Raw genomic sequence first — 21,359 nt, 5'->3', positions numbered from 1 at the left:
ATATAATAATATGTATATTGTACATATTATTATTAAAATATTTTGTATTGTATTGAGTTACTTTTTAGAGAACTTAAACTATTATATGCAGTATTTAGTTATTTGTTTTATGGAAAAATAATTTATGTGTGATAAACAACTAAATTATAAAAAAAATTAATTATTAATAAAATTCTAAATTAATTTTTGTTGACTTGATCCCAATAGCACGAATATTATTACATGATAACAACTTGATACTATTTGCATTTAATGGTATCAAGTCGTAAAATATGATAAACGTTCGTGCTATTGGTATCAAGTCAACGAAAAAAACTAAAAAATGGTTTTAAAGCATTTTTTTTTACATAATCATACAATTTATCGAAGTTATAAATAAAATTAATAGTTTCGAAATTATTTTTATTTAAATGTAGAAGATGAAACGTTTTTGTTGTCTACTGAACAATTACTATTATTGACTTAATTCCCTTTTCACAAAAACCGTCCATATATATACATAAAAAAAAAGTATTAACAAACAAATTATAAACAATTATCTGAATCATCGGAAGAAGAAGTGTCCCCTGTTATTAGCATGACATGAGATGTATTTTCTTGATACAATACTTGATCCGTATTGTTGTCAACGTTGCACAGTTTGCCTTCTTCTTTTATCGTATAACTTACAAAATTGGCCCACATGTCTGGTGTAACTTTTTTGATGCCATCGATCAGTAATTGTCTTACGTCGTTAATTTTGAATGTAGTATTGTGATTCTTCACGTGATTTTTCACAACCGACCACACCATTTCTATCGCATTCAATTCGCAGTGGTAAGGCGGAAGTCGTAGTACAATTTTGTTTGATTTTAACGCTTCTTCATCGATAATGTATTTGTCATGATGATGTCTAATTTCCCGAACCTTTTCTAACAACATATGTTTCACTAACGACGTATCCACATCACAGCCTTTTGAAGTCAACCATTCAACAATTTGGTATTTTCTCCAGCTTATTGTAGGGATGGGGTCCTTTTTACGGAATGGTACGAAACATTGTCCATAACTATAACCGAGTTTTCTTTCAGTTTGGGCAAAACTCCGCAAAACCAGTCGTAGAATGTATTGCCATTCATTCGTCGTGATAGTCTGCTGTGTTTTTTTTGATTCAAAACACAGTAGACCACCCTCGACGAAACCCTCCGATGACCCGATGTGAACAACAATTAATCGCTTGCCCTTGCCTGTTGGATTTTTCGGGCCTGTTGACAGTCCTTTAACAAATGCATCTCTATGCGATGTTACCGTCTTGTCCAACCAAACCTTACTACAGCACTCTCCTGCATTTACCCATGTCTCATCCAAATAATAGATAGTACGACCTTCATTTCTGAATCGATGTATGTCTATTATAATTTTTGTCGCCATACAATTAGATCTCCTCGCTCAGTGAGTGCGCTGTTTCGGGCTCTTTTTGTGTACTCAAATCCCAATTCCTTTAAAATGCGCTGTAACGATGTCCTTGGTATAGTCGGTAAGTTTTGATCATCACTGATGGCTTGAACAATTTTCTTTAGTGTTGGAACTTCATTTCTTAACCAAAAACTATGAATTTTCAACCTTATAGCGTTTTTATCGAAGTCATCAATTTTTTCGTTGATTCTTGCACGAATTTTTGTTTTATTTGGTGACTTCAGTTGATTGTCATTTTTATAATTCCGTATGGTATTAACAATAGTATCACGTCCAATGCCGGATGCTTTCGATAGATACGCAATCAAAGGTTTGTACTTGATATCCGGTTGCTCTTCAAGTTTGGTTTTATACAGATTAATAATCATAACCTTCTGTCTGCTTCCAACAAACTGAAAAAAATAAAAAATATAAATAAAAATATTTTTTTTTATTTTTATTTTTTAAAACAGACTTATTTTCAATGATTATTATTATTAACAATAAAAACATAAAAAATCAGAATAAAAAATGTATAATATTATATTAAATTGTAATTCAACTTTATATTAAAAATGTAATACAATATTTTGTGTTTTCTAACTTCTAACGTTGTGTATAATAAAAAATTAAGCTGCACTTTTTTGTTATTAATATTTAATTTTACCGATTTACGATTAATTAAAAAAAAAATTTAAAATTACACCATAAATACTTTATGAAGTTACCAATACCTGGTATGAATTTCAAAATCTTAAGAACGTTTAGTATCTAAATTATTCTTAAATATTAAATTATTTAAAATATTCTTACCCGTCCATTTGGATTTCTTTTAACAGGTGAACGTAATAATTGCGGATTCTCATTTTGAACAGCATGTCTGACAGGTTCATTCACATTAATGGTTTCTTCGGAATTCATTTTTTTTTAAATTACCACAGCACAAAAAATATAAACAATATAAAAAAGTAAGCGCGCGTGTAAATGCACAACTGCCTCTCACTACAACAGGCTGTAGACAGTTTACATTACGCCTCACAGTGTATACAGTTAAGCGTTGCTGACCGTCACCGACAGTCGCCGAAGCGCTGTCAGTTGGTTGAGTGGGAGTGATTGAGTGGGGATGCGCGAAATCGGACGAGTTTTGGTTGAATAGCGATTTTTCGTATTCATTTGTTTTTTGTTTTACAAACACAAAAGAACCGAGCAAGCGTCCGAACACCGTATTACACTGGTTGAGGAGAAATAGACAATCACAATTACCATTTTTGTATTTTTATATTATGTATATGTAATATATATATTATTATATAATTACACATTTCAAAAACAGCCGGGCTATTATGTCGAGATAAACTTTTACACCAAGAGCGATAACAATGATAATACCTACTATCAGTTAGGTATATTAACTATAGGTAATAACTTATAAACACAACGATCGACTTAAGTACTTTTTTAGTAAATTATCTCTTTTCTAGACACTTGATTACCATTTCCGACCGAATTACCCGTAAAACGATTTTCACTCGAACCCATCTAAGGTTAGGTTAGGACTCCCTCGGCTCCTTCCAAACCACCGGAGGTTAGGTTAACTAAAATAGTGACTACTAGACTTTTTACGATATTTTCTTTACAGTCCCGTCTTCGATCTAGGGTACTCACTTAGACCGAATATCACTTAGACCGAATTTCACAGCAGAGCGAGGCACATCTAGTAAAACTATAAAACATTAATTAGATTCAACACACCAAATCTAAAATAATTTTAACATTATAAACTATTTTCAATTTATTCTAATTATTATTTTAATAGTTTGTATTACTAAAGAAATGTTATTATTCTATAAATTATTAAAAAAAATCAGAAACTTACCTGTTTGGGATGTATTGAATGCAATCAGTAAAAAATGTTGAAATTGTAGAAAAACAAGTAGCAAATAAACTCGACTAAGAATTTCAAATGAATGAAATCAACTACGTATAATAATACTAGGTTAATAATAATATTATCGTTGATAATATTATTGTTAATCCAATCAATTTATAAATAACTTTATTATCAGCAGAAACAGACGGAGTATACCGACATACCGTGTACCCATATATGTCGCGGCCATTTTGTCTTGTCTAGTGTTCACTGGAATTCTAAATAAACATTATTTGTTGTTCGACGAATATTATTAGTATTAGTATAATATAATCAAAACTAGTACAGTAGTACATACACCAAAAATTGAATTATCAGTAACTAGCCACCGAAACTCGTTATTTGTCCCTTATGTAATTTTCTCTTTTTAATTATTTAATTAAAATAATTTTAAAACAATTATTATTTATTATTAAAAATAATAAAATAACTGAATTTAAATGAAACTAGAGTACCTATTTGGTAGGGGGCCCAGTTCTTATAATTTTTAAGAGGGCCTACCGGGATTTTCCCGGTACCCCGGTGGGCCAGTACGCGCCTGTAGAGCGCGCACTCGTTATCAAAACACGAGCCGACGCGTTCAATCGATTCCCCCCACTACTGCAGGGCAAACAAATATTAAAATAACTATTAACTACTATACATGGCCAGTACATGCGTAGGTATGCCGTATAAATGTATAATTTATTCCTTATTAATCATTTTCTTATTAGTTATTAATTATTTAATTATCATTTATCGTCCACTTATAATTATAATCCACTTGATTTTGTCTACTATAATATTGGCTTTGGTTATAGAACAAAAAATGGTTATTTCGTGTTCTTCTAATGGTTGTACAAACAGACGACAAAAGGGATCTAGTATTCAATTCCATCGGTATCTACAAAATATATAATGTTTTTGCTAATAACATAAATTATAAATAATATAACAATCATTAAATATTATATTTTATATCATTATAGATTTCCTCTAAATAGACCAAATATTCTAAAGAAATGGGTTCATGCAATGAAACGTAAAAACTTTACACCCACTAAATACAGTTATTTATGTAGTGAACACTTTGGTCCTAATGACTATCAAATTCGACCAGGAGAAGATATAAAATTACTATTAGAGTATGCTGTTCCATCAATATTTAAAGGGTTTTCTACTCATCTGCAAGAAAAAAAAAAATTGTCGTCGCCAGTTGGTCAGAATTAATGAATCAGTAATAAGTGTATTAAAAAATATGCTAATTATTACAATATGCTTACATCAGATAGCTACAATTTTAGAGTCAAGTATAACTACTCAGTTTGGGAAAAACATTATTAATTTAGTAATTAAATACCATATATACAAGATGGATAAAAATTAACGAAAAATGTATAGTAAAATGTATAATAAAAATAAAACTTACCGAATTTGACGACGATTCACGTGTTGAGGTAACTTCATTCAAAAAGGCATTGGTTCGATTAAACCAAATAAGTTTTGGTTTATATAAAGAATTAGTACCAGCTCCACTTTTTTTGCTCCTATTGATTTTTGCGATTTCCTGTCTGTATACGTCACGAATCGATTTAATTTTAAGATGCAATTGATCACTGTCCACAACAAGTCCGATACTACTTAAATTATTTTTAAGTTTTTCAAAATTACTGATTTTTAAGTTTCTATTTAAATAATCTTTATGTTTAATGTTCCATAATATTGGATATTGTTCGTATACATCGAGAAATTGGAAAATATCATCATTGTTCCACTTCACTTGACTCATCATTAATTTGTTTATGATATATTCAACAAGAAAATTAACAGAAACAATAAATAATTAAAATTTATTATAATATCTGAATAATGAATATTCGGTAACGACGTATCGTTTTTAGTGTTTTCACAAACTCACTGCTGTTGTTTTCACACACACTACCGGGGAAATACAAGCTACTAGTTCAAAATAAACAACTATTTCCCAATTACATGATACTATTTTTACTCGCATCGGATAAAATGGTGTGCTTGTTTGCTAGTGAAGTTGAAATATTTTAACTTAACTCGCAAACTAGTTTAGTATCAAAATAGTTTTCTAGTTTACTAGCACGCTCAACGAGACAATGCTTTTTTACTAGGTATCAGATAGTGAACTAGCTTACTAGTCGCTAGTAAACTAGCATCGTGTAAACTATCGCCGCTTGTACACTAAGTCTAGATCCTAGTCTTAAATTAACTATTTCTCGGGCAGAGTCATTTATATTCTGTCCTCAAATTTATTTAATATTGTTAAACATTAAGTTACAATTATATTTTTCTTAACATAATAAACTATACATTATACTAACTCAAATTGTTGTGTTCTACTCATTACTTATCCGAACTCCATCTACTGACGTACGACCGACAAGCGTTCCAGAGAATATTTATGTATAATTTTGTGACGAGTGCAGAGCCTGCCGCACTTGGGGTCACTGCCAGTTCACTACATTATGATTTAATTTTAAAGTGTTAAAACATGTCGTCTAGTGCTAAATTAATATTAAATAGAGCTGTTAATAATAATTTGGTTGACCACACTACTAGTAAGATTAGTACCAGAAAATGAAAATGTACATTTAATGTTCCTGACTATGGTTTCAGTGATTCCGGTAATAATTTATTATGAAATAATATTACATACCTATTATATTCTGGCAAGCATTTATACCAATCTTATATATACAAATGAATCGCAAAAGTGTTGTAAGCGCATAACTCAACAACGCCTGGACCGATTTCGCTCATTCTTTTTTGTTTGGGTCGTAATTGTCAGGAGAAGGTTCTTACGGACGAAAAATTGAGAAAGTTATCGGGTTAGAGAAATATGACGAGGTGGTGATGAAATTACAGAGGCGCCATCTATCCAGCAAATAGTCAACTAAATTATTTTTGGTAGTCAATGGCAACCATTTAAATAAAATAAATCATTTATTTAAAATGTTTTTAAAAATGCATGCAAATAGACATACAAACTTAAATCGTTGTCATAGTAAAAAAAGAAATTAAAAATTTTTATATATAAAAATGGAGACAAAAATATATAAAAATTCATCAATTGAGAACAGCTGAACCGATTTCGCTAATTATTTTTTAGGAGTATTTGTTATTGTCTGGAGAAGGTTTTTACGAAAGAAAATTTTTAAAAAGTCAACCGAATAAGTAGAAAAAGTGCAAAATCTATTCATTGATGTCTGGGATTTGAACTCGATACCATTGTCTTTATTTACTCTATGGTAGACATCTAAACATCAGCTCGATGTACAATCAATATAATCTATGGTTTCTATAGTTATTTTAGTTTGGAAATTTGAAATTTGTTGAGTGAATTTTTTTTTAGTTCACAATAATCTATCTATCTTCTATCTTCTATATATATAAAAATAGAGACAAAAATGTATAACATTTCATCAATTGAGAACGGCTGGATCGATTTCGATCATTCTTATTTTGTTTGGGTCGTAATTTCCAGGAGAAGGTTCTTATGTAAAAAAAGTTAAGAAAATTGCACGGAAAATAAAAAAAATACAATGAAAAATAAAAAATACCGATGACTACTATTACTATTATTATTATTATTATTATTATTACTATTTTATTTTCGGTAATCATGGTAACAATTTTTTTGTTATTATTATTTATTTTCCCCATTTTTGTAACATTTTTCACTGATGATTCGCTCCTATTGGTCGCAAGAGAAGGTGCTTATGTAGTTATGTAGTACAATTTTAGTAAAATCCACCAGAAAACTTCGGAATCTGGATGTAAAAAAACAACAACTGTCACTGCAGTCCAGCAAGAAAATAAACTATATTAAGGTCACTATTGATTATGATTGAATATAATAATTATAGACCTGTTGTTATATTTTGTTAAAACCATAACAACAAAAATAAGAATTAGCAAAATAAGTCAATGTCTACAGTAAATTTCAAATTCACAGCAATAAACTAACATAACAAGTTATACCAAGTTTTATTGTTTTACCAACAGGCAACAATATAAAAATTACGAGATGGCACATTATTGTATTTTACCCACCGTAGTAAAATAAAAAAATGATATAACTTTGAAACTTAAGTGTTAGAAATTATAAGCTTACGTACACATCTCGCGGGGTCCGCAATCCACCATGTGTGGATTGCCTACATGATAATATACTGCTCGCATAATCATAAGAGAGTCTCACGGCAACGGCAAGCAGAATGACTATAATATTATGACTTGAGTAACTCACTGACTAATAAACGTAGAGCCTGAACAATGATAGATCGATGTTTAAAATTTACACGGTACATTCGTAAAATCGTACCACAATTTAGTGTGCAATAAGAAAGCATTTTACAAAATTCGCATATTAAAGTGGTGGTTTCACAAGATTTTTGAGAATCAAAACGGTCAATGAAAATATATAAGTTTTGAACACCGTTAAATCGAATATTAAATAACAAATTAATCAAAATTCGAATCATAATATTACATAGAATTGGCATTTTTAACGGGCAACGAAGTGCACGGAGCCAGCTAGTACTGTTATAAAATACTATTTTATTTTAAAAGATTATTTTTTTTACAATTTAAAGATGACATTTTGGTACCTGATACCCCAGAACATAGGTATGATTCCAATATTACAATTGAAGATGAGATCACATTGATTCCTGAAAGCCCACAGACAGAAATGAATTCTCATATTAGTACAGATATTTTTTATAAATCTTGTTCTACTGCACGGAAATCACATTTTGATATCAATGAAATAAATCATTTAGGTAAAACCTATACTTTTCAATATAATATTATATATTAACAATCAATCTAATATTTAAATGTAATATTTTATGAAAATTATAACAAATTTATGTTAAATTAATAATAATATTATAGATGAACTAGATTATACTAATTTAGTAGCAAGTTGCTTTGACGAAAATTAAGTTGTTATTACAAACAATAACAATAGCATAGGTAAAAATATTTTAATTAAGAAAAATTAAAAGAATATTGATACCTACTTACATACATTTTTTTTTAATGTCTTAGTATAATATAATATATACTAAAATATTACTTATAGGTATACTATACACCTACCTACTACCTATAGGTATTATTTTTTTTTTTTTACAAATACTGAAATACAACTATACATATTATTTTATGAAATTGTATAATATTTATTACAGAACTTTTAAATGATACTAATTTAGCTGCTAGTCCAAATACTGATGGACCATTTGCACAATATGAAATAATAACTGTTGACTAGCATGGTATTGATAATATCTCTCAGAATGAAAGTATAGGTCAATTAATAAAATACAATATCTGTTGTTTATAAATATATACTAATGATTAAATCTGTTAAAAATAAAATATTTTCAGAAAATAATGAAGTTTTTAATAATAACTGTAAAAAAAAGAAATACAGAACAGTGGAAAAGAAATAAAGCAGCTGCACTAAGATCTAAGGGTGAAGAATATGTGTCACAAAAAAGGGTGATTGTTCCAGCCAAATCAGTTAATTTAGGCCTATTATGTACAAAATCATGTCGTTTTAAATGCAGTACAACTATAGATACAGAAACTAGAATACTATTATTCAATTAATTTTACAAAATGGAAATTAATGTAAAAAATGCTTATTTCTTTAAAAGTACCTATAAGACAATGTGAAACCTTTCGTGTTACTAAAAATCCAAAGAAAGTACGGTCATATACATATCAATATTTTGTCAAAAAAATTGATACTGATATTCGTGTTTGTAAAACTGCATTTTGTGAAATATTACAAATTGGAAGAAAGAAGGTTGAACTACTACAAAAACAAATTAAAATTGAGGTATCTCCACAAGCAGATAAAAGAGGAAAACATTTATCTCGACCTCATAAAATGTGAAGGGATGAAATATATTGTAAGTCATATTGAAAGTTTTCCTTCTGAAAGTTCTCATTACTCCAGAAACAATAATCCCAATAGAAAATATTTATCACCATTATTAAATATAAGTAAAATGTTTTCATTGTACAAAGAAAAATGTGTCGATGATAATAAACCGGAATGTTATAGACTTATAGTATTAAAGACACTACCTACAGGAAAATATTTTGCCAAAGTTTCAATTTAAACTTTGGTAATCCTAGGAGTGACACATGCAGTAGATGTGAATCCAACAATACAAGACATGTATCATTTTATAAAGCTGCCTAATGAGACTCAAGGGAAAGATCGTGAACTTGCAATAAATAATTATAAAATCTGTTATAATACCATGGACCTACAACAAACAATGCCTTTACCAAAACTGTCTACATCAAAAGCCTTTTACTTGAGGCAATTATGGTTTTATAATTTTAGTATTCATGCTATCACCGTCAAGGGCCATCAACCATACATGTTTACTTGTACTGAGGACTTGGCAGGAAAGGGTAGTAATGAAATTGCAAGTTCTCTGTGGTATTTTGTACAACTTTCCAAAAAAACTACTTTACAAGATGTGGATCACTTAGTTGTATGGTCAGATTCATGTTCTGGCCAAAATAAAAACTTTAATATTATATCATTATACCAGTACATTATTTTAAAAGGAGACTTTAAAATAATCGATCACAAGTTTCCTGAAGTGGGATATTCATACTTGGATTCTGATAGAGATTTTGGAAGAATTGAGAAAATTTTAAGAAAAAATCAAAATATATATACTCCAGAACAGTACCGTAGTATAATAAAAGATGCTAGTAAAAAAAAATGTTGTTCTGGTTGATGTGGAACACTAGTTTAAAAAGGTTGACATTCTCAAGAATAAGTTGAGAATATTAAATTAAGTAAAAAACACTGAAGGTGAAAAAATTAATTTTCGAGACAACATCGAATGGATTAGAGTTGACACATTTGAAAGCTATAAATATAAGGAGAGTTATGATGAAGATGTTCCTTTCAAAACTGTAAACTTATTAAAAGATAAAGGTTTTATACCTACAGAAGTTACTTTAGAAAGACCGAATGAAAAAATTGGTGATATATCAAAGAAAAAAATTGATAATTTAAAAGCCCAACTTGCGTTTGTTCCACTTGAATTTCAGTGGTTTTATGAACAATTATTTTAACATAGTTTTCTTGTACTATTTTATTTTAAAGCATTTTTATCATGTTAATTTGTGATGTTTATTAATTTTTATTTTATTGGAGTTTATTAAAATTTAACAGAGTTTTTCATTTTATTTAACTGAGAGAAAGTTAATCATTTTTCGTTTTTTATTAATATTATTATTATATTGTTTTATTTTTAAAACTTATATTTAAGTTTTACAAAATTATTTATATTTTTATTATATAAAAAGTTATAAATTAAAAGATAATTAATTTATAATAATGGTATTTGTTTGTAATATTGTCAATATCACCCAATGAGAAATAATTTATTGGATAGTACTACATGGATAAAGGTGTTAAGTACTTCTTTTTTAACTTAAACTTAAGTTAGATCTAATATGAGTAAATGTATGAACTTAAAATTGATAGACATATTAAAGCAGTATAATATTAAGCATTAAATAATCAAAACCACGAGTGCTTAACTTAATAACTATAAAAGTTCCAAGCAAGTAAGAATGTATAAACTAAAATGATGCTTCCTGAAAAGTTTAGAAAATGTCAATTAACACCTCTATCCACTTATCCGTTCAGTAGTTCAGTTATTTAATAAATACAATTAACTATTATTATATAAAATATAAAATACTCGTATAATATAAAGTATACACAAATATAATAATAAATAATAATAGTTTTAAATTCTGAACGAAGTGATGAATGTATTGATTTTACAATGGTGTGTGTTCTTTTGTTTTTGTGTCTGTGTACAGCATAACTAGTCGAAATAATGCTCCAATTTCAAACTATGGGGGTGATTTCCGATGTAAAAGTGAATATCCTTGGTGCATTATACAGGTAAAAAGTTAACATTTTCCAACAGTTTTCAAAAAAATCGAGAAAAACAAAAAAAAAATGACGGAAAAACGGCAATTTTTACGCAAAACCAGTTTTCGACCAAATCGATTTTTTTTATGGTTGTAATTCAAAATCTAATCACTGAAAATACTTGAAATTTTCACCAAATGTTAATGTCAGTGGTATCCGTATATAGTTAAATTTTCAAAAAATTTTGACTTTTTTTAAGTTATTTATAGACCACTGAAATTTTCGATTTTTTTGAGATATTTTTTTTAAAGTGTCGATAAAAAATTTTTGGATGACCAAAAAGTTTTGAAAATTTAATACAAGGTTCCTTATGAGTTGTTTTTAATGTAGCTAAAAAAAATTAAAAATCGTTAGTCACAATTTTTTTTTATAAGCGTTTTTAGTTCAAATTTTTACGAAATCTGTCGAAAACGCGAACATTTGTAAGTAATTTTGAAGTTGAAAAACCATAAATTTTTTTTCTTTTATAACTAAGTTTTGAAAATTTGGTACAAGATTCTCCATACATTTTTCTTCAAATATCTGTAAAAAAAACTTTACCGGATTCAGACAAAAAATTTTTATGAGTGTTTGAAATTTAAATTTTTACAAAAACCGTGTTAAATAACAGTTTAGCCTCAAACGATTTTTGATATTTGTTATTATTCAAAAAGTATAAGTCGTAGATACTTGAAAATTTTACCAGTTATTAAGATTCGCGTTTTCTTTACGTGATTTAAATTTCAAAATATTTTGACTTTTTTGAGCTATTTATAGACAACTGAAATTTTCAATTTTTCTGAAAAAATATTTTTGAAGTGTCGATAAAATTTTTTTGGCCCTATCAAAATACTTGAAAATTTAATACAAAGTTCCTCATATGTTATTCTTATAGTGATTAAAAAATTATAAGAATACATAATCACAATTTTTTTTTATTAGCATTTGAAGTTCAAATATTGACAAAAATTCGTCAAAACCATGAATATTTGCAAATTATTTTGTAGGTATATTTCATAAAAATTGTTGTATAAGTAGCTAAGAGTTGAAAATTTAATACAAGATTTTTCATAAGTTTAGCTTACAATTATTATAAAAGAACTTAAATTTTGTTGTATTCAGGCCATTAAAACATAAACCCCCTTTTTCACCAACCACTAGAAATTATATCCTAGGCTGACAAATCATCTTCGTTCAGAATCGTTTTTCGTATACAATGATAACTATCATTGGATTCAAATTTAACACTCCTATAATATATAATAATGATCCATACGGCACCTAATGTACAGCAGAGCGGTACTCACTTGCCCGCTTTTTTTTTTAAATTAAGTTTTACAGTATAAAGATAAAAAAAAAAAACCAAACATTTTAAACTAAATAACAAACATCACAGGTTTATCTTGTTTTAGCTGTTGCTGTGCCATATATATTCTTCCTTTTTTTTGAGTTCACTGAAAAGCTTACTGTAGCATATGATCTTACCGTAAAAAAGTGTTTTACAATTCTTTCTTTAATATTACAGAATTTTAAACATGTAGGAAATTCAATAGATAAATCATTTATTTTTTTATTAATTAAGTTCTGAGAAGAGTAATGTATTATATATGTCTTATATTTAAAGAAGTTCACAATTACAAATTATCAAAAATAGTTCCATGCATGGATGTTTCAATCAACCTTTATTCAGTAAAGTAGTGTATGTCTTAATACTCTCGAACAGTTCATCATTAGGTGTATTTTGCTGTAAATTAATCTCACAATCTTTACAACAATGTTTTAACAACATATTAGTTGTACTTCCAGCTAGGTGGTATAAACTATTTAAGTCAATTTTATTTATGCATGTTAATATATGGTTAATAGTTTCTGTTTTAAATGCATCACTAGGAAGGTTACTAGAGTTATGTGTAAACATCTCACTAAAATTAATAATATTACTGGGAGTACTCTTATAACCAGGATTCTGGAAGAAATCTATAAGGTAAGTATCACTGTCCGTTACATAACTACTTCTTTTAACATCGGAAATAAATTGAGAAACTGAGATTATTTTTAAACTACTAAGACATTTGGTGGCTGTAGAAGTTGCTTCAGATTTACGGCGAATTTGAGAAAAAACATTTTCAATTGCGTCTTGGGTGAATCTATGACAAATCAAGAAATCAAAGCTACAATTGAATAGAGTTTCTGCAATATCTAACAAAGATAATGATGACATTATAAAACCAACATTTAACGGTTTCCATCCATTTCCAATAGTTAGGTTTTCAAATAAATTAATAACTTTTTCAAAAAAATCATACTCGTATTTAGATTCTTTAAAATTTTTAGTTATTGATGTTTTTTTTAGTTTTGAGGCTGTCAAAATGAACCATTCATCAGTTATTCGGATAAAATGTGCTGTAACTAAAGCATCTTGAGGTAAAGTTCCTAACTTGACAGCTAATTCAAGAGCAACTGCAGTCTTTAATGAAAAAATATAAAAGCTGCTCCAACGTTCATTTTTTGAAAATTATTTGGGAAGATATCTTCACGTTTCAAGTGATGTAAAGATCTAAGTTCTTTTCCTCCATCAATTTCTTCTGTCCACAATTTAATAACATAAGACCCTTTGACTATTTGAGAAGGAAGATTATTTATGTCACAGTAAGTTGTGGGTAAAACTATATCCCCTTTTAGTGTGGCACTTTTTACATTTTTTATTAAATGACATACATCAGGAGTAATGAAAATATAATGCCCATTTTAAAAGAACTTATTTTCTCAAATACCATCTTTTTTTTTTTATATACCCAAAACTGTCCAAAGCGCTCGATTGCTATTACCCATATCCAATAATAATGATAATACTTTATACTACAACTCTCAACAAAATTAATACATTAGAAAATAAAATTTTTGAAATATTCATTATCAACAGCAGCATCTGTCACATGAGCACCTATAACTTGTTTCCAAGTATGTCTAACACCTCTTATTAAGACCACAAGTAGTTTGTTCCCTACTTTGGTAGAATTTCCGATGGTTATACTTCCAAACATTTCACTGTGATTTTTATCATAACTTATGTTTGGGCTGATTTCCTTTTCATCCACTGACATACAACAAACTTTATCACTTTCTTCCATACAGGAAACTTTATGTTTGAGTGGGTCAAGTAAATCAGTAAACACTCCAAAACTTAATTTAAACTGACGTAGTCTTCTTGTTAACGTGCTATAAGCAGGTAATGGATATTTTGTTTCTATAAGATAATCATAACCGTGTACACCTAAGGCAAAACTCATTTTTAAACCCTTAACAATAGTCTTGGTTGCCCACTTTCTAGGAGGTTCATTTATAGCCATAATTTGGTCATCACAAAGGAAAGTATTTAATAATTCATTACTTTTTTGAACTTCATTCTTTAGGTGTTTAACTTCCAGCTGAGCTAACTTCTTTTCTTCTTCAATTTTATCAATTTGTTGAATTTCTATTTTCATCCGGTCATTTTCATCTTTAAGACGCCTTATTTCTGCTCTCGTTTTTTCAAGTTCTTCCTGTGAAGCAAAATAAAACATTGAAAAACTACATCTATGTATTAATATAAATATTATATTATAATATTCAGTTTATATAGAAAGAACATCGTACGACGTGTGTTGTTTTAAAAATATCTAACTTTCTTAAAAACAATATATCCTATCCTCTTAATTATGTATGTAAGCCCATAATTTAAATTAGCACGTTTTTACCTATAACTCTCACAATTAACATTTACTTATTAAAATTACATAAACCAATATGCATCAAGTATTTAAGCTGCAAAATAATAAATATTTTAACTATAATTTATATGACTTACTATTGGATCCAGCACCAAACATTGCTCACTCAAGCAACTAACCGGCTCAAAATTTTCTCCGCCGATGGTTGCATTACTTTGTATACTTGTACTAAAATACAAAAAAAAAAATAAATTTAAGTAAAAAATAACTTAAATTTAAACTTACTTTAGCCTGTGACAACCTTTTTTCAACCAATGAACCTTTTTTTAAGATTATCACTGTTATAATTGCGTGTTATCTGTAAAATAAATAAAAACCACAAAATTGAAGAATTTAAATTAATTTATTACATAATATAGATTAAAATAACTACTATTCATAATCATTACATATTTTTATATATAAATTATGTTATAAAGCATTTTTCATTAAAATAAATTTGTTTTAGTAATTAATTATGATATACCTTATACAAAGATTTTCTTTCAGTTTCCAACAAGAGAGGTGCATTTGGTACATCAAATAATGTTGGTAAAGCATTTGGTTTGAGTTTTTTTACACCATCAAAACGATGTGTTTCGAATTGTCCTTCTTCGAAGTGGATCTTTTGGAATATGCAAAAAATATAAAATAATAAATAATAATTATGGTTTAAAGAAAACGACAAAAAATATTAAAATTACTAAATTGTATTAATAAATTATGATTAAGTCTTCTTAACTATACTTACTTCACATAACTCAGACGAATTTGTAGGCTTCCATTTGTCACGGTGACAATTTTGTAACCAAGTTTTTAGTCTTTCAAGGTTTCTTGGAAACCGAAAAAGACGAAAACCTTTATTACTTGCATTGGAACAGTTTACTGCTGTACAACCACCCATTTTTTATACCCAGAATTTTATAGTTTCACACACAATATAAAACTTACATAGTACTATATTAATATAATATGACCATGACAAAATCTATTTTGTCATGAATATGACTGTTGACTAGCTAACTTGAGTACCTATGTCCTATAATATTTAAAAATTTTCGTTTATGACGTTCAGTAGAATGGCCTGAATCTATTATCACTATGTATCAATTGTCGAAAAATGGCAGACGATCATACCCAAATTTATAGTGCCTTACCCAGACAGGCCTTCACTGTATTGTTCGATCTTTTTGACTGTCGGGTGTTGCGCTTTGTAACCATGATCATGTTCGCTGCGCGCCGTCAGCTATGTTGGCTAGACTGTCGTTAACGGCGTCTTGCCGCCGGCGAACCGATGCGTTCGTTGTCCGTTTTGTTGTTCTGATCCGTTCGTTAAAGCGCACGCACATAGCTCGTCCGTGCCGCCTTCTTCTTTCGTTGTTCACGAAAAACACGTTTTTCCTCTCGCCGTCGTTCAACGGTCATTGTTTGCGTTACGTGTTATTTTAATAGTGCTGTTGCTCCACTAGCCTACTGTTGCCGTACAGTTTGATCTACGTTGCTCCACGAGATCGGTGGTCATTGCTTTCGACCCGCCCTACGCTCGGGTGCACACACACATAAACCACGTGTCAACTGGCTACTTCAACGTGTTGCTCCACACCGGTGTCCAGTTCGACCAAGGTTTCTCCCGTTCGACTGCTCGTTTGCAGAGTCAAGCAGCTCAGCCACCTCAAGACGTGCAGTCATTAGGAGCGGTGCAGGCCAGTCGGTGACCCCCCCCCCTCTCCTTGTATTTTGTTTTAGCATTTATTATAATATTGTCTCGTGAGTGTATAGAATTAATACACGCAATTATTAGTATTAAGTAGGATATAAATAGCGGTTCTGCTGCCCCCGCGCACCTCCCCCCCGCCCTAGTCTCGTCCCTGTCTCATCCTTCTACTACGTCATGTCTCGTCCTTCCCCCCCACCCGCCCACGTATCGTCCTTCTACACCGTCATGTCTCGTCCTTCCCCCCCTACCCCGCCCACGTCTCGTCCTTCTACACCATCATGTCTCGTCCTCCCCCCAACCACCCCGCCCTCGTCTCGTCCTTCTACTACGTCATGTCTCGTCCTTCCCCCCCTACCCCGCCCACGTCTCGTCCTTCTACACCGTCATGTCTCGTCCTTCCCCCCTCCCACCACCCCGCCCTCGTCTCGTCCTTCTACTACGTCACCGTATGTCTCGTCCTTCTGCCCCGTCGCCGTATGGATCGTCCTCCCCCCACGCACATCTCCACCCTCACCACCACCTGTTGTCATATATATAATTGTACATAGCATATTATTGTACATAGCATATTATTGTACATGGCATATTATTGTACACATCATATTATTGTATACATATATGATTTTTACATGCAATCTGTATATATTAAAGCCCTTATCCCTACCTAATAATTTTCACCCCCACCTAATAATGTCTCGAATTTAACAAACACTTACCCCTGCATGTGCAGACCATCATTCAGTCTATCTTCAGCCTTATACTATTTAACACTTGCACTTCGCGACCGTCCTCTAAGTCTTTTTTCAGTGTTTATTATTTTTATAAGTGATTTAATATGGCTGGCTCAATCGCTGATAACACTTCCTTCTACAAAAAGAAGACATATACTTATGTACCACCGTCACCACCAGCTGAACTCATTGATTCTTTAAGCTATACAATCGACTTTGCAGCCCGTAAGTTTTTACAAATCGGTATTGATCCTAGTGAAAAATTTCAAGTCGTTGTTCATGTGTTAACTTCTTCTCGGTATGTGCTTATTACTGTTGATCTTATGAAAAAAATATTCTCATATATGGGAATATATTATCGTTCATATTAGCCACACCACATAAGTATAAGCGAATAATATTTTATGAAGATGAAAAAAATAAACTATCGAGTATGATGTACAGCGGTGAAAATGTACTAGTTATGGAAGCAAAAAATCGTGAGGGCTGCAGAGTGTTGTTGAATCGGGCGGATCTTATGCGTCTTCAATATCTTGAAAAATGTATATTCGAGACCATCGTGCGAAAAGAAGTATTTTCCGTTCCGTTAGTTATGAAACAATATCATGAGATTGTTCAGTACATAGACAAGAAATGCGCTCAACAAAAATCATCGCCGAATAATGTTCATGATATGGTAATTTTCATTAAGAACATACAAGTCGATGGAGTAGTTAAATCTATACCAAACTTCAGTAATCAAATACAGATGTGTGCAGCTGAACAATTATCCGAATCTTTGCTGAACCAGAGAGCGAACAACTCACACGAGGTAATTAAAAAAATATATTATACCTTAAATAACAATATTTAATAATTTTTTTTTTTTTTTTTAGTTTTTTAATAAAACGAGGATTATTTCACCTATCTCATCGCCTACACCTATGTCGCCACCTGTTTTGTTGTCACCACCGCCATCACCGATTTATGCAATAAAATCATCATTTGATGAAAACGATGGACCGTCATTTTTCAATATGCAACCATTATCGGAAACGGGTGACTTCGATTCCGCCGTATCGGAATTGCATTTAGTAAGACGTAAACTATTTTAATTTTGTGTTATTTTGTGTAAAATAAAAAAACATTATATGTATAAAAAAAGTTTTTTCATTTATTAATATTAAGTTTTACATTACAATAAGATATTTATTTACAATAAAATAAAATAAAAATAAAATAATTATTAATATTAAGTTTCGCAATAAATATTTACAAGGTTCTTTAATATTTATAATAAAAAAAAAAAATATTTACAAAATAATATTTACAAGGTTCTCACTTCACCATTAAATGGATTATAAGTTATAATTTGGTCATGTAATATTAAACAATAAGCCGAAGTGGAAGCAGGAAACGGTGTATCGGTTTCAATTTCAATCCTGAGGTCGACAGTTGGCGTTTTTACGTTATCGTTCTGTCTGCTCATGTCAACAATTATAATCGGAGATAGATTTTTGAAATCAGATCTGGACAACAGAGGTGTAACATTATCATGTCCATAGTACGATTTTTGAAACTCAGTGTATGCGTGGTATAATGTACCGATCTTATTCTTGGTAAAGTCGCATTGGAAATCTTCATAGGGAAATACTTCAGCGTTTAAATAAACTTTCAAGTTTTTAATTTTACAATGGTCAAAAACTGACATTGATTTATTTGAGCTATTTTTCCTATCAGTTTGAAATCCAATGATGACATATCGCGGTTTTTCCAATTTGTTAGATGTTTTTACTTTCCAAGAATGCGATGTGTTTTGAGGTAGAAACGGATACTCACACAACTCCCACGATCTAAACGCACAAGTTAGGGGCTTTTGATTGTTTACAACTTTCAACAATTTAATTTTTTCTTTATCACTGACTTTTACAATAGGCATTCTCCACAATATTTTTGTTATGTTTATTTTAACGTCTTTTAGTTTAGATGCGTCTGTGACAACTTTATTGTTTTTGTACTGCTTGATAGCATTTATATCTATCGAAGCTCTATTTAATATAAGTTGTTGATTGCAGTTTATTAAAATACGTTTATAATCTTCGCGAAAACCAAACAAATCTTTAAGAGCAATACAACCGTTAAACATATCACCTTCAATAAAATCTTTATTAATATTTTCAATGTCATTATCCCAAGCAGCGTTATGATGTGATGTAATATTCGATTTATTATAAGAGCAATATCCTTTTAATGTGGTTGTTATACCTGGATTAGCGAGTTTTTTAATTTGAATACCGTTTATTTCGTATTTCATTTCGGAGAAAAGAAATGCAAGTCCGTTGTTTATAAATCGAATGTCGTCAGTTATTTCTGCAGGTTTGGTTATTGTTCCTTCGATGTAAATATAACTCTCACACGGTAGAGTATAAGACTCTGTGTTATGTAAAGCGATACGCACTTCATCGTTATTGGAGAGGGCTGACGTAGAATAAGGTAAAAACGAGTGATATTCAATTTGAGTTATTCTGCAATCATCGGTGTATCCAGCCGTGACATCTAAATACACATCGTCCATATTAAATAGCGTTTAACGAACGTAAAAAAGCTAATTTTTTTGCTGTTAGACAATGTCGAAGCACTCTCTGTTTCGAATTTTTCTTTAGAGTTGTTGTCTTGTTAGTGTTATTAACACGACTAACGGGTTTTACATATGTAGTCCTATATATATTATGAAATTGTATCGCCATTTTATCACAAGTCTTGAATTAATAACCGTATCGATATCGGTTCTCCTCGTAGATCGACTAACTCGTTGTTTTGATTTTTTAAAGTTATACTCGCATGTGTTATAGATGTAGAATTAAGAGGATAAAATACCAAATGTGTTGGAACCTCTATTATTTTATATCCCGAGGTACATTTGAATAAAACTCGTGTATTGTATGGCACTGCTTTCCGTTGTTGAATGAACCCATAACTAGGTTTGATTCGATATATATACAATTTGTCTTTGTAATATTTACCAGCGTATCCGATTCGTGATGAACGTTAGCATTATATATACGATTTTTGAAACCCAACAATTGTCTTATATTGTTAGGCATGGTAAAATCCACAGTTTCGTTACAAATCATTGAACATTTTAATGTATTATTATCTGCTCTAAGCTCGAATAATGTATCCGTATTATGTAATAATTGTTTTATTACCATTTCCATTTCTGACAACTCATAAGAGCCTGTAGGTATTGTATAGCTAACAAGTGCACCATTATAAATAAAACCTATTTTATTACACTTTTCGTTTACATTAGGAATAGAATTATTTGTTTGAAACCCCAACACACAAATCTTAGCATTTTTACTGACTTCTATAGGGGGGAAAAAGTTAGGTTAGACAATTCACTAGAGTTTCCGGTTAAAGTTATGGTGTACATGATAAAAATTGTAGGCACAAGTGTCCGCAGTTTGTCGTATTGTATTTTTGATGTCTGTCGTAATTATATTCAATATTACAACCCGTTGAAATATTTTTGTAGTTCTAACGGCGGCGGCAAATTTCCAAACTATCATAATATTTAACTTGTTGTCCATTTTTTTTATACGCTACCCAATGCGTACCTGTACCGATTTCGAGATCTAAATTAACTACGGCCGACTCACGATGCTTAATTTTCAGAGGCAACTTGTCCCTGGAAAATACACCAATGAAATGAGGTATTTTCATCATGTCAGCGTATTTTATAATCTCATAATCATACAACGCTCTATCGGGTAACGTAAAAATTAGTTTTTTGTCGTTTTTCTAGCTTTCTTTACTGACCCCCCTTTGTAAGGTG

The 21,359-nt window shown here is 30.3% G+C and overlaps 2 protein-coding genes across 2 annotated transcripts; one reads left to right on the top strand and one right to left on the bottom strand.

The window, feature by feature from the left end:
• Positions 1-18,005: 18,005 nt before the first annotated feature.
• On the top strand, positions 18,006-18,636 carry LOC126551145 (uncharacterized). The gene is made up of 2 exons (XM_050203919.1): positions 18,006-18,353; positions 18,418-18,636. Exons 1-2 carry the CDS (start codon positions 18,006-18,008, stop codon positions 18,634-18,636), a joined length of 567 nt encoding a protein of 188 aa, XP_050059876.1.
• Positions 18,637-18,848: 212 nt separating this feature from the next.
• LOC126551144 (uncharacterized) lies at positions 18,849-20,096 on the bottom strand. Its single transcript, XM_050203917.1, has one exon. The coding sequence runs from the start codon at positions 20,094-20,096 to the stop codon at positions 18,849-18,851; it is 1,248 nt and encodes a 415-aa protein (XP_050059874.1).
• Positions 20,097-21,359: the final 1,263 nt, after the last annotated feature.

Source organism: Aphis gossypii, chromosome 3 (assembly GCF_020184175.1).
Source record: "Aphis gossypii isolate Hap1 chromosome 3, ASM2018417v2, whole genome shotgun sequence".
In the NCBI taxonomy this organism is placed as follows: domain Eukaryota; kingdom Metazoa; phylum Arthropoda; class Insecta; order Hemiptera; family Aphididae; genus Aphis; species Aphis gossypii.
This window is presented reverse-complemented; position numbering and strand designations above follow the sequence as displayed.

Excerpts from the sequence above, each read along its gene's own strand:
- LOC126551145 (XM_050203919.1), top strand. The coding sequence starts at position 18,006 with ATGGAAGCAAAAAATCGTGAGGGCTGCAGAGTGTTGTTGAATCGGGCG. Across the intron at positions 18,354-18,417 it reads GAGCGAACAACTCACACGAG|TTTTTTAATAAAACGAGGAT; the intron begins GTAATTAAAAAA and ends TTTTTTTTTTAG.
- LOC126551144 (XM_050203917.1), bottom strand. The coding sequence starts at position 20,096 with ATGGACGATGTGTATTTAGATGTCACGGCTGGATACACCGATGATTGC.